A 12,860-nucleotide genomic window follows, 5' to 3' on the forward strand; every position below is an offset into this window, starting at 1 on the left:
TAGTGTGGGGTTTTAAATTTCATTATTTAATTTATTTTTATTGAAATACAGCTGATTCATAACGTGTCAATTTCTGCTGTACAGCAAAGTGATTCAGTTATACGTATGTATACGTTCTTTTTACATTCGTTTCCTTTGTGGTTCATCTCAGGATATTGAATACAGTTCCTTCTGCTATACTAAATCATAAGTGCTTGAGCTGGCTTTGACAAGGGTCAGAAAATTCTGTATATTCCCTCAGTATTTTTTTTTAAATCTCTCTGTATTTCTCTGGGGCATAACTTGGAACATGGTAATTCCTGTTGTATTTTATTTATACTTCCAAAAGAAGAATTGCTGAATTAATGTTTAAAGAATCCGTTTGTGAGTGTATGTGCATGTGAGTGTGTGTGTGTCTGTGTGATTATGTATGTGCATTCATGGAGGTGGCGGTTGGAAGGAGTTAGAATTCAGAGCATCTGTTTCTTGTTTTGTGATCTTTAACATAATTCACTTTTAGTCCAAAAGGACTTTTCCCCTCAGATTCCAAATATTAATATTTGGAGTGGCTTAATAGCATCAGTTTATACTGAGTCACAGCGTTTGCAAGGTCCTCATCAGTTGGCAATAGATGCTGATTGATAAGCCATGAAGACATATGGATGACCTTGCCCAGCACCTTGCCTCTGCTGAGAGCATTGTGGGTTCATGTTACCTTGGGTGTTCAAGAAAACTGTTGGTCTTGAAGGATGGGGCAGTTCCTCTTTTCCCAGATTCCATTAAGGTAGCTGGTGGCAAGAAATGTGACCTCAGCAAGGTCTGTGAGGGGCAGAGGGGCATGGGGTCTCCTCTTACCCTGCCCTGGGGGACAGGACAACCAACTGGCCCGTGTGCTCCCTGGCTCCTCTTCCTCATGGCCTATGTGGTCTGATCTCTCTTCTTGTCCTTCTTCAAAATACAACATACTTTAATCATCTTGAATTCATCTCAGAATGAAATTGAAGGTGAATCAGAACTATCCGTTTTGAAATACTCTGTCTTGAGACTTACCATGCAAATATATGAGGCCTCGGATAATTAAATTTGAGCTTAAAGTTAACTTATACCAGGGTCAAAGGCCTCTTGTTTTTCATCTGCTTTAGCAAAGTTACTTTATGGCAGTGCTGTCATCTACTCTTGCATGTGGGGGACTAGAGCTTCCCCTCTTGATGAAGGCGTGGGCATGGGCTTCCTGCCAGCACAGCAGGGGCAGAAGCACGGCTCAGAGAGGCATCAGCAGAGCACAGAACCTGACCCATGAGCAGGCTGATGTGAGTGGGAATCCATTCAACTTAAGTGGCCACATGTACTAATGAGTCTACCACAGGTAGAAAAGATTTGAAAATATTCATTGAAATGCCAGTCTGAATTTTGTTTTCTGGGCACAATTAAAAGAGGACTAGTGCCTTGCTAAAAGAATTCTTCATCGTTACAAATATTGATTGTAAAACTAAAAACTTATTTCTAATATCACACATTTAAGAATTCTTTAGCTATTAAGCACAGGGCTTTAAAAAATAAGTATGTTTTTTAAAATATTACTTCTTGATGGTAGCATTTAAATCAGATGGTCAACTTCCTAATAAAGTAACGGTTGTATTTTAGAGAAGTTCCACAGTGCATTTCTAATCCCTTGTTGGAAAGCCTAGGCAAAATAAAAATTTTTAAGATTGCCATGACAACAGAAAATCCAGACAGAATAGAGGCATGCAGTGGGTTAATAATTGTGTCCTGGGAATCTTCCTGCAGGGTGTGTTTATAAGAGTAACTTTAGTAGAGGTGACCTATCTTAAAATCCAAGCCACTGTGGAGAAAGCCCAATGGATTGCTTCTCAGTTTAAAAATGCAAAAGCATAAAAGCAAAGGAAGTCCCCTGTATAGAATTTCATGCCTCGAGAGCTCTGCTGAACTGAGATCCATGTAACTTAAGACCCAGGAAGCAAGGCTGCTGATCTTTACAGATGCTGAGGAATATTTGTGTGGTAGACTTGCCCTTTGCCTCCTTCTGAATGGTTTCCTGACTAAGTGCCGTGTGCCAGGTGATGGTGATGTTAACCCAGCATGAAGGAGGCCTGCTGAGAACACTGGGAGCTGGCAAGGCTGGGGAGGGAGAGGTAATGGGTGTGCAGGTGTCCATGGGTGTGCCTCTGCATGTGTGGCGAGTGTGTACATGTGTGCATGTGTCCATGTGTGCTGCATGAGTGTGCCGTGTATGTTTACATGTGCATATGCATCCTGCGTGCTCGTGTGCGCACATGTGGGCTAGTGTGCACAACCACAGAGCCCCCCTCACTCTGCCCCCTTCACATTCCCCCACACAGAGAAGCGGCTCTCGCGGGGGATCTCCCACGCCAGCTCGGCCATCGTGTCCTTGGCACGGTCCCACGTGGCGAGCGAGTGCAGCAGCGAGCAGTTCCCGCTGGAGATGCCCATCTACACGTTCCAGCTTCCGGACCTGAGTGTGTACAGCGAGGACTTCCGGAGCTTCGTGGAGCGGGACTTGATCGAACAGGCGACCATGGTGGCCCTGGAGCAGGCGGGTGAGTCCCCACCATTCAGGCCCCCTGGTCGGGAGGAGGGGGCGGGGGCAAGAGGGATGTGCGGTCCAGCTCCACGCTGTGTCGACTTGGGTGCCTGCAGGCCCTGCCCGGCCCTCGCCTGGCGCCAGTGGTGTGGGGTGAGGAGCACGTGGTGCTCAGATCTCCTGAGAGTTCTCTTTGTTCCTAATCAAGCCTGGCCAGGTCAGGTCCCCCCAGAGAACCCCAAGCTGCTTTGCCTTAACTTCTCTCCTTTCCTATCCACCCACGATGGCCCAAGTGGGTCCTAGACAAAAGACCCTACGCTTGGAGAGAAATAGGAGACCCTGGCACTTTCTGTGGACACAGGCAAGTTCATGGCCTCTCTCAGCCTCAGTTTTCCCCTCTGCAAAGACCTGAAAAGGATGGATGCCAGCCTGGTGAGGCTGAGCATTAGACAGCACGGTGCCCTGTGGAACTGTTCCTGCCCTTCCCCACCTACACCTGCACCCCCAGCTTCAGGTTAAGGAAGCATACAACCTGACTTTGGTTTCCTGATCTCCTTAATGTTTCTCTGACATCCCGATAAGGACAGGATTCAGGGAGTAAACCAAACTTGTCTTCTTTGGAGTTCCTAAGAATAAACTAATTCGTTCCAAACAAATTCTGAAACAGACCTTGGTTCTTTCTGAGACAGGCAGCCTCTGTCTCCCTCATGATCATTTGCACTATAAATCTTTCCGTAGTCACATGTTTGGGGCTTCTCAGACATGCGTGTAGAGGATCCTGTGCCTTCTTCTCAGGCCCCTGTGCATCCTCTGTGGGGCCACTAAATCCCCAAAGATGAAGAGGGGCTGGTGGTGAGTGGGGCCTTACTTGTGCTGGGCAGGCTGGCAGCCAGGTCTCAGCCCAGGACTTGGAAGCCTCACCCTCAGGGTATTTGGCTTAATAACAGGATCCACATTCCCGATACCTGTGTTGGATCTGATGTTGTGACTGTTTTCTCCACTGCTGCACAGCTGCCAAACGCAGCTCAGAGACCAGCCGCCACATCTGGTCCTGTCTTACCTCCAGGCCCTCTCTCTGGATTAGCCACGGTAGCTCAGATGGTAAAGAATATGCCCACAGTGCCAGAGACCTGACTTCAGTGGGGAAGGTCCTCTGGAAGAGGAAATGGCAACCCACTCCAGTATTCTTGCCTGGAGAATTCCATGAACAGAGGAGCCTAGAAGGCTACAGTCCATGTAAGGCTATAGTCCATGGGGTCGAAAGAGTTGGACACAACTGAACAACTAACACTAAAGCCCTCTCTCTAGAGGCTGGCTATTTTAAAGATGCCTCTATGAGATAGTTTAAACCTAATATTCACTAGTCTCAGAGAAGGGAAACTTGGGGTAAGTTACAAAAGAAAAAAATTCATGAACTGATTTCTCTTGAAGGCCATGGTAGCCAAGTGCTTGACAGAGTTCAGCCTCGAGCATGATCGGTAGCACTGATAATTGCTGCCTCACTTAAGGCCCCAGTCCTGGTAAAGAGCGTGGAGGCCACCATACCAGCCTTCTCCTCCAGCCTTATCATGCTCAGCAAGAGCTTTTGCTCTTTTGGAAGGTCTTTTCTGTTATTTTTTTCCGATGGATCACATATTAATTTTTACTTACCTTTTACCTCCCAAACCAGCATTTTAAAGGGGCACTGCTTGACTCTTTGGCAAATGTTCACTCTCCGATGACGAGTCAGCTGGCTTGCTTTGCATTTTGGGTTTTCCTCTGACCTGGGTGCACTTTCATGCCTCCTTTCACTACCTTTCTCTTCAGCCTCTCCTGCCTGTGAAAACCTTGAGCCTCTGCTCCTTCAAATGGCTCTTGGGGAGTTGTTTGTTCTCCCATCAATCTGTCAGTGTCAACCTGCCAACAGCCTTATTGGCGTCACGGAAGCAGCTAGCAAAGTGCATGGCGTGTGTGTCCTGTGACTCCAAAATTTTCAGGGGCTGCGGACAGCACCCCATCAGTGCTGAAGGAGGCCTTTGGAGGCTGGCCAGTGCCCCAGCCTTTAGGACCACGATCCCGGGCAGGGAGAGCCTGAAAATCAGGGTTCTGCCGAGAACAGGGAGGAGAGGACTGGAAAATAGTGGAGGGTGGAACAAATGTGCATTCCTCTCTGCCCCGCTGCCTACCATCCATCGACTTCTCTGTACCTCTCTTTAAGCCGTAGACCGATCATCCTTCAGGCCTTTTCTGTGCCTGGATGCTGGTGGGAATCTGGCTGAGGCCCAGGAGTCCCAGGCAGCCCCCCACCTCGGCTGGGTGAAGAGCCAGGGAGCTGGGAGGCGGCCTCGGCTTCGTCCCTCGGGCCCTGCTGTCACTCTGCATGGGGCAGGCAGAGCTCCGCTGAGGAACAGCGCGGAGAGAGCTGCTCGACATGGCCACATGTAGTGTGTCAGCTCCCTTGTCCAGCAGTTAGGTGTTCAGATCACTGTGAATCAACTGCTGATAAGCAGTACTATTTACTGGGTTTACGGGAGACGGAAATACGGATCTCAAAAAAATTTAGTGAAAAAAATCTGCTTGTTCAAGACATAATGCAAATTGTGTTTGGAAGGAAATATAAACTCTGTCTCAGGGCCTCAGGGTGGGGGACTTTTCTCCCTCCCCGGGGGCTCAGGTGATCCAGGCCCATACTCCAGCTCCATTCCCTCCAAGCCCAGCACAGAGCAGGCGTCCAGAGTGGCTCCCCAGCTCCACAAGGCACACAGGCAGCCCTACCTGTTTGAGGAGCCTCTGTATCGAGTGGTGAAGCTTCACCTCCCACAAAACCCACAGGAGAGGGCGTGCCATTCTCTGCAGGCCTTAAAACCCCAGAAGACATGACCCACTCCAGCCCCATGATAGGAGGGGACGACAGGAGGGCCAGGTCTTCAGGACATAAAGCCACTGACCCCCTGAGAGAGAAAAGAAGTGCCTCACATTCTTCATTTAGTCTGAGAATTCAAGGAAGTATTCGTCTCTCAACCTGCTGAGTTCACACTTAAGAAGACTCAGAGATCATGAGTCTCTTGGTTTGGAAAGCAACGTCTGGCGCTCCTGCCCCTTTCAGGCACCCCTGCCCCTTTTGGACACCCCTGAATGGGATGAGATGGCATGATGCTTCAGCAAGTATGTGGGTCCAAAGGCAGAGGCATGTCTGTGTCCCTGCACACAGTGCAGTCATCGTGTGCAGAAAAAGTGGGGACGCCTCGGAGTTTGCTGTTGAGTCTGTCTCCACAGGAGGAGAGTTGGATTGGAGTGAGTCTGACAGAGAAGTTCTAACATGTGCAGGTTTTTGAAGGCCTCGTGAGTCAGCCCAGCCCTGCAGCTCAGCTGGAGCCTCACTTCCTTCCATCTTAATGTAGGAGATAAGACAGCTGCCAGAACTGCACCCACAGCAAGCCTGAATTGCAGTCCCACAGACACCCCATCGAGGTGCTGGAAATCTCATCATTATGAACCACGCAGGTGAAGTTGTTGCCCTCATGGAGATGAGGTTCTAGTGGGAAAGAAAGATGATAAGGCAGACCATCCATACGGCCCAAGACCATGCGGTAGGTGCTCCGAGGAGAAGGGAGGGAGCCCAAGGCAGGGTTCTTGAGGGCAAGGAGGAATGAGCCATGGGACACACTCAAAGCCTTGGCTCATTTAAGGAAGGCAGAATATGGGAGCAGATGGGATGAAGGCTGGCGGGGTTGGAAAGGAAGGTGATAGAATGGCAGCCAGGGGCCAGGGAGCACTCCTGAGCCTCAGGGTTAAGAGTAGGGAGGTTATGCAGCCCCAGGAGGGCTTTAAGAAGGGGTGGTGACATGTTTGTATTCACACTGACGTGTCCTGGCTGTTCTTTTGAGAGTGGACTCTGCAGAGGAAAACGGAGCAGGAAGAGCAGCAGATAGCCCAGAGCCTTGGGGGTAGCAGTGGAGGTGGCAGGAAATAGCTAGATGTGAACCAGGATCTGTTTTGAGGAAGGTCCTACAGATTTCACTGATGGATTGGATGGGGCAATAGCAGAAAGAGAAGAGTCAAGCATGACCCTGCTTGATGGTAGGTAGATGGTGGTGCCATGTGGAGACATAGACCCCTGGAAGAGGGGTTGGCAGTGACGTAGAAGCAAAGTCTCAAATCCTATTGAGACCTGGAAAGTTGGCATCCAGTTGAACATGTGGGTCTGGAGTTCAGGAGCAGTCTGAGCTAAAGAAGCAGATGTGGGAGTTAGTGTGGGATGAAGTCCAAGGGAGGGGATTCACTCATCGTAGGTACCTCCCGCAGCACTCCTGACAGCCCTGTGCACTGTTGGGTACCAGCTGGATGAGGAAGTCAGGAGCATGGGTGAAACATAACGGAGACAGAACAGGAGCGAATCCTCACAGTCCCCCTGGAGGAAATCTCAGAAGCATTTGCAGAGCACAGTGATGCCCAGAGAAAGTGATTCAATGGCCCTAGGGTGAATGTGGTGGCTGCAGAAGGGCCGCAATATTAAAGAGAATCACAGGGCAAGAATGAGCTCGCCTTTCTCATAGAAATTGTCTCGTTATGTTTTCTTTCATCCAAGAGTTTTCATGGGTGACAAGCAAAATGACATCTTATTTTAAACTGTGGTAACCATCTGTTCATCAGGCACTCTGTCTATCAGATCTAGTCCCTTAAATCTATTTCTCACTTCCACTGTAACTTATATGCAGAGTACATCTTGAGAAATGCTGGGCTGGAGGAAGCACAAGCTGGAATCAAGATTGCCAGGAGAAATATCAATAACATCATATATGCAGGTGACACCACCCTTCTGGCAGAAAGTGAAGATGAACTAACGAGCCTCTTGATAAAAGTGAAAGAGGAGAGTGAAAAAGTTGGCTTAAAGCTCAACAGTCAAAAAACTAAGATCATGGCATCCAGTCCCATCACTTCACGGCAAATAAATGGGGAAACAGTGGCTGACTTTATTTTGGGGGGCTCCAAAATCACTGCAGATGGTGACTGTAGCCATAAAATTAAAAGACGCTTACTTCTTGGAAGGAAAGTTATGACCAACCTAGACAGCATACTAAAAAGCAGAGACATTACTTTGCCAACAAAAGTCCATCTCATCAAGGCTATGGTTTTTCCAGTAGTCATGTATGGATGTGAGAGTTGGACTATAAAGAAGTCTGAGAGCCGAAAAATTGATGCTTTTGAACTGTGGTGTTGGAGAAGACTCTTGAGAGTCCCTTGGACTGCAAGGAGTTCCAGCCAATCCATCCTAAAGGAGATCAGTCCTGGGTGTTCATTGGAAGGACTGATGTGGAAGCTGAAACTCCAATACTTTGGCCACCTGATGCAAAGAGCTGACTCATCTGAAAAGACCCTGATGCTGGGAAAGATTGAAGGCAGGAGGAGAAGGGGATAACAGAGGATGAGATGGTTGGATGGCATCACCGACTCAATGGAGATGAGTTTGACTAGACTCCGGGAGTTGGTGATGGACAGGGAGGCCTGGCGTGTTGTGGTCCATGGGGTTGTGAAGAATCAAACGCGACTGAGCAACTGAACTGAACTGAACCATCTGTCCTGGGCTTCCCCAGTGGCTCAGTGGTAAAGAATCTACCTGCAATGCAACAGACTTGGGTTTGATCCCTGGGTCAGGAAGATCCCCTGGAGAAAGAAATAGCAACGCACTCCAGTGTTCTTGCCTGGGAAATCCCATGGATAGAGAAGCCTGGTGGCCTATAATCCATGGGGTAGCAAAAGCATCAAACACAGCTTAAGGACTAAACAACAACAACCATCTGTTACAAAGCCCAAATAAATTACTTAGAAAAGGCAGAGTAAGTGACTAATAGCCCCTCACCTGTATGTAATACCACAGCCTCATATAGGTGATGTTCATCTGATTTTCTTCTTTGTAGGAGCTCAAGATTTCATTTTTGTTTCTTAACATTCACAGTACTAGTTCCCATGGTTTTTTGGCCTGCTCTTAAATGAAGTCATTGTGTGGGGAGATGTGAATGATCACGCTGTCAGAGCTTGGAGTAGAAACTGTGAGCCATATTCTCAGTCCTATTGCTCCTGCGAAGAGTCCTTAATCTTGGGCATCCCATTCTGGATACAGCTGGAGACATTAGAATAGCACTGGGCCATTTTTGGTTCTCCAGAGGCTGTAAGGTGCTGGCATTTACCATAGCTGGGTGATCCTCCAGGGTGGTCACTGCTGACTCACAGCCTCAGGAATGCTTTCAACTGGATGAGAGTCTTTACCTCTGGGACCCAACTTAAATCAGAAGTTAAGTTGAACTTAAATCTTAAGTTGACTTATATCTTTTTGTTGTCTTCCTGTGGTCTTTCCTGTAAAAGGCCTTCAGGGGAGAGAAGGAGGCAGAATGAGCTCTGTGGTGTCTCTTGCAAGGACATTGTTCCTATCAGATTAGGGCCCCACCCTACTGACTTCATTTAACTTTAATTACTTCCTTAGAAGTCCCATCTCCAAACATAGCCATGCCAGGGTTAGAGCTTTAGCATATGAAGGGGGAACACAAACATTCAAGCCATAACAGGCGGGTTATTTCAGACTTTTGGGTATGTAAAGTATGCACAATGAGCCGTGGCTGCTTGGCACTGGAGCGGTGACTTTGCAGCCCTGGAGCAACTTTGAGGAGATACCCCATATCCAAGGGCAAAGGATAAGCCCCAGCAAGATGGTAGGAGTGGTGAAATTGAGTTTAGAATCAAATCCCATATCCGCCAGAGACGCTCAGAGGGCTCAAACAAACCTTGTGTGCACCAGGACCCAGAGACCCCACAGAGACTGAGACAGTACTGTGTTTGAGTGTCTCCTGTGGAGGTGTGGGTCAGCAGGGGCCTGCCACAAGGGGCAGGGGCTCTGGGTGCAGCAGACCTGGGTGTGGCATAAGCCCTCTTGGAGGCGGTCACCGTTAACCCCACCATAGAGCCACCAGAACTTACACAGGACTGGGGACAGACTCTTGGAGGGCACAAACAGAACCTTGTGTGCACCAGGACCCAGGAGAAAGGAGCAGCGACCCCACAAGAGACTGACCCAGACTTGCTCATGAGTGTCCAGGAGGGTGGAGGTGTGGGTCAGCAGTGGCCTGCGGCAGGGCTGGGGGCACTGAGTGTAGCAGTGTGTGCATGGGCCCTTTTGGAGGAGGTCCCCATTATCTTCATTACCTCCACCATAGTTTGGTCTCAGGTCAGATAACAAGGAGGGAACACAGCCCCACCCTTCAACAGAAAATTGGATTAAAGATTTGCTGAGCATGGCCCCACCCATCAAAACAAGACCCAGTTTCCCCCTCAGTCTCTCCCATCAGGAAGCTTCCATAAGCCTCTTCTCCTTCTCCATCAGGGGGCAGAGAGACTGAAAACCACAATCACAGACAACTAACCAATCTGATCAAATGGACCACAGCCTTGTCTAACTCAGTGAAACTATCAGACATGCCGTATAGGGCCACCCAAGACGGATGGGTCATGGTGGAGAGTTCTGACAAAACGTGGTCCACTGGAGAAGGGAATGGCAAACTACTTCAGTATTCTTACCTTGAGAACCCCATGAACGATATAAAAAGGCAAAAAGATAGGACACTGAAAGATGAACGCCCCAGGTCAGTAGGTGCCCAGTATGCTTCTAGAGATCAGTGGAGAAATAACTCCAGAAAGAATGAAGAGATGGAGCCAAGGCAAAAACAGCCCCCACTTGTGGATGGGACTGGTGATGGGAGTAAAGTCCGATGCTGTAAAGAGCAATATTGCATAGGAACTTGGAGTGAGTATTAGGTCCATGAATCAAGGCAAATTGGAAGTGGTCAAACAGGAGATGGCAAGAGTGAACATTCACATTTTAGGAATCAGTGAACTGAAATGGACTGGAATGGGTGAATTTAACTCAGATGACCATTATATCTACTACTGTGGGCAAGAATCCCTTAGGAAAAATGGAGTAGCCATCATAGTCAACAAAAGAATACAAAATGCAGTACTTGGATGCATTCTCAAAAACGACAGAATGATCTCTTCATTTCCAAGGCAAACCATTCAATATCACAGTAATCCAAGTCTATGCACTGACTAGTAATGCTGAAGAAGCTGAAGTTGAATGGTTCTATGAAGACCTACAAGACCTTCTAGAACTAACACTCAAAAAAAAATGTCCTTTTCATTATAGGGCCTGGAATGCAAAAGTAGGAAGTCAAGAAATACCTGGAGTAATGGGCAAATTTGGCCTTGGAATGCGGAATGAAGCAGGGCAAAGGCTAATAGAGTTTTGCCAAGAGAATGCACTGGTCGTAGCAAACACCCTCTTCCAACAACACAAGAGAAGACTCTACACATGGACATCACCATATGGTCAACACCAAAGTCAGACTGATTATATTCTTTGCAGCCAAAGATGGAGAAGCTCTATACAGTCAGCAAAACCAAGACCTGGAGCTGACTGTGGCTCAGATCATGAACTCCTTATTGCCAAATTCAGACTGAAACTGAAGAAACTGTGAAAACCACTAGACCATTGAGGTATGACCTAAATCAAATCCCTATGTTTATACAGTGGAAGTGACAAATAGATTCAAAGGATTAGATCTGATAGAGTGCCTGAAGAACTATGAACAGAAATTCGTGACATTGTACAGGAGGCAGTGATCAAGACCATCCCCAAGAAAAACAAATGCAAAGAGGCAAAGTGTTTGTCTGAGGAGGCCTTACAAATAGCTATAAAAAGAAGAGAAGCGAAAGGCAAAGGAGAAAAGGAAAGAAATACCCATTTGAATGCAGAGCTCCAAAGAAGAGCAAGGAGAGAGAAGAAAGCCTTCCTCAGTGATCAATGCCAAGAAATAGAGGAAAACAATAGAATGGGAAAGACTAGAGATCTCGTCAAGAAAATTAGAGATACCAAGGGACTTTTCATGTAAAAATGGGCACAATAAAGGACAGAAATGGTATGGACTTAACAGAAGCAGAAGACAATAAGAAGAGGTGGCAAGAATACACAGAAGAACTATACAGAAAAGATCTTCTCGACCCAGATAATCACGATGGTATGATCACTCACATAGAGCCAGACATCCTGGAACGCAAAGTCAAGTGGGCTTTAGGAAATATCACTATGAACAAAGCTAGTGGAGGTGATGGAATTCTAGTTGAGCTATTTCAAATCCTAAAAGATGATGCTGTGAAAGTGCTGCACTCAATATGCCAGCAAATCTGAAAAACTCAGCAGTGGCCACAGGACTGGAAAAGGTCAGTTTTCATTCCAATCCCAAAGAAAGGCAATGCCAAAGAATGCTCAAACTACTGCACAATTGCACTCATCTCACACACTAGTAAAGTAATGCTCAAAATTCTCCAAGCCAGGTTTCAGTAATACGTGAACCATGAACTTCCTGATGTTCAAGCTGGTTTTAGAAAAGACAGAGGAACCAGAGATCAAATTGCCAACATCTGCTGGATCATGGAAAAAGCAAGAGAGTTCCAGAAAAACATCTATTTCTGCTTTATTGACTATGCCAAAGCCTTTGACTGTGTGGATCACAATAAACTGTGGAAAATTCTGAAAGAGATGGGCATACCAGACCACCTGACCTGCCTCTTGAGAAATCTGTATGCAGGCCAGGAAGCAACAGTTAGAACTGGACATGGAACAACAGACTGGTTCCAAATAGGAAAAGGAGTACGTCAAGGCTGTATATCGTCACCCTGCTTATTTAATTTCTATGCAGAGTACATCATGAGAAACGCTGGACTGGAAGAAACACAAGCTGGAATCAAGATTGCTGGGAGAAATATCAATAACCTCAGATATGCAGATGACACCATCCTGATGGCAGAGAGTGAAGAGGAGCTAAAAAGCCTCTTGATGAAAGTGAAAGAGGAGAGCGAAAAAGTTGGCTTAAAGTTCAACATTCAGAAAACGAAGATTATGGCATCTGGTCCCATCACTTCGTGGCAAATAGATGGGGAAACAATGGAAACAGTGACAGACTTTATTTTGGGGGGCCCCAAAATCACTGCAGATGGTAACTACGGCCATGAAATTTAAAGATGTTTGCTCCTTGGAAGAAAAGTTATGACCAATGTAGACAGCATATTAAAAAGCAGAGACATTACTTTGCCCACAAAGGCTCGCCTAGTCAAAGCTATGGTTTTTCCAATAGTCATGTATGGATGTGAGAGTTGGACTATAAAGAAAGCTGAATGCTGAAGAATTGATGCTTTTGAACTGTGGTGTTGGAGAAAACTCCTAAGAGTCCCTTGGACAGCAAGGACATCCAACCAGTCCATCCTAAAGATCAGTCCTGGGTGTTCTTTGGAA

The 12,860-nt window shown here is 47.1% G+C and overlaps 1 protein-coding gene across 1 annotated transcript in view; it reads left to right on the top strand.

Annotated features, from left to right (window-relative positions):
* The window catches only part of OTUD7A (OTU deubiquitinase 7A), a 382,459-nt gene that overhangs the window by 301,589 nt on the left and 68,010 nt on the right, over positions 1-12,860 (top strand). The window contains exon 6 of the mRNA XM_069560072.1: positions 2,340-2,558. Coding sequence (XP_069416173.1) covers positions 2,340-2,558 — 219 coding nt within the window. The remainder of the gene's footprint in view (positions 1-2,339; positions 2,559-12,860) is intronic.

This window comes from Ovis canadensis, chromosome 18 (genome assembly GCF_042477335.2).
Source record: "Ovis canadensis isolate MfBH-ARS-UI-01 breed Bighorn chromosome 18, ARS-UI_OviCan_v2, whole genome shotgun sequence".
NCBI classification, from domain to species: domain Eukaryota; kingdom Metazoa; phylum Chordata; class Mammalia; order Artiodactyla; family Bovidae; genus Ovis; species Ovis canadensis.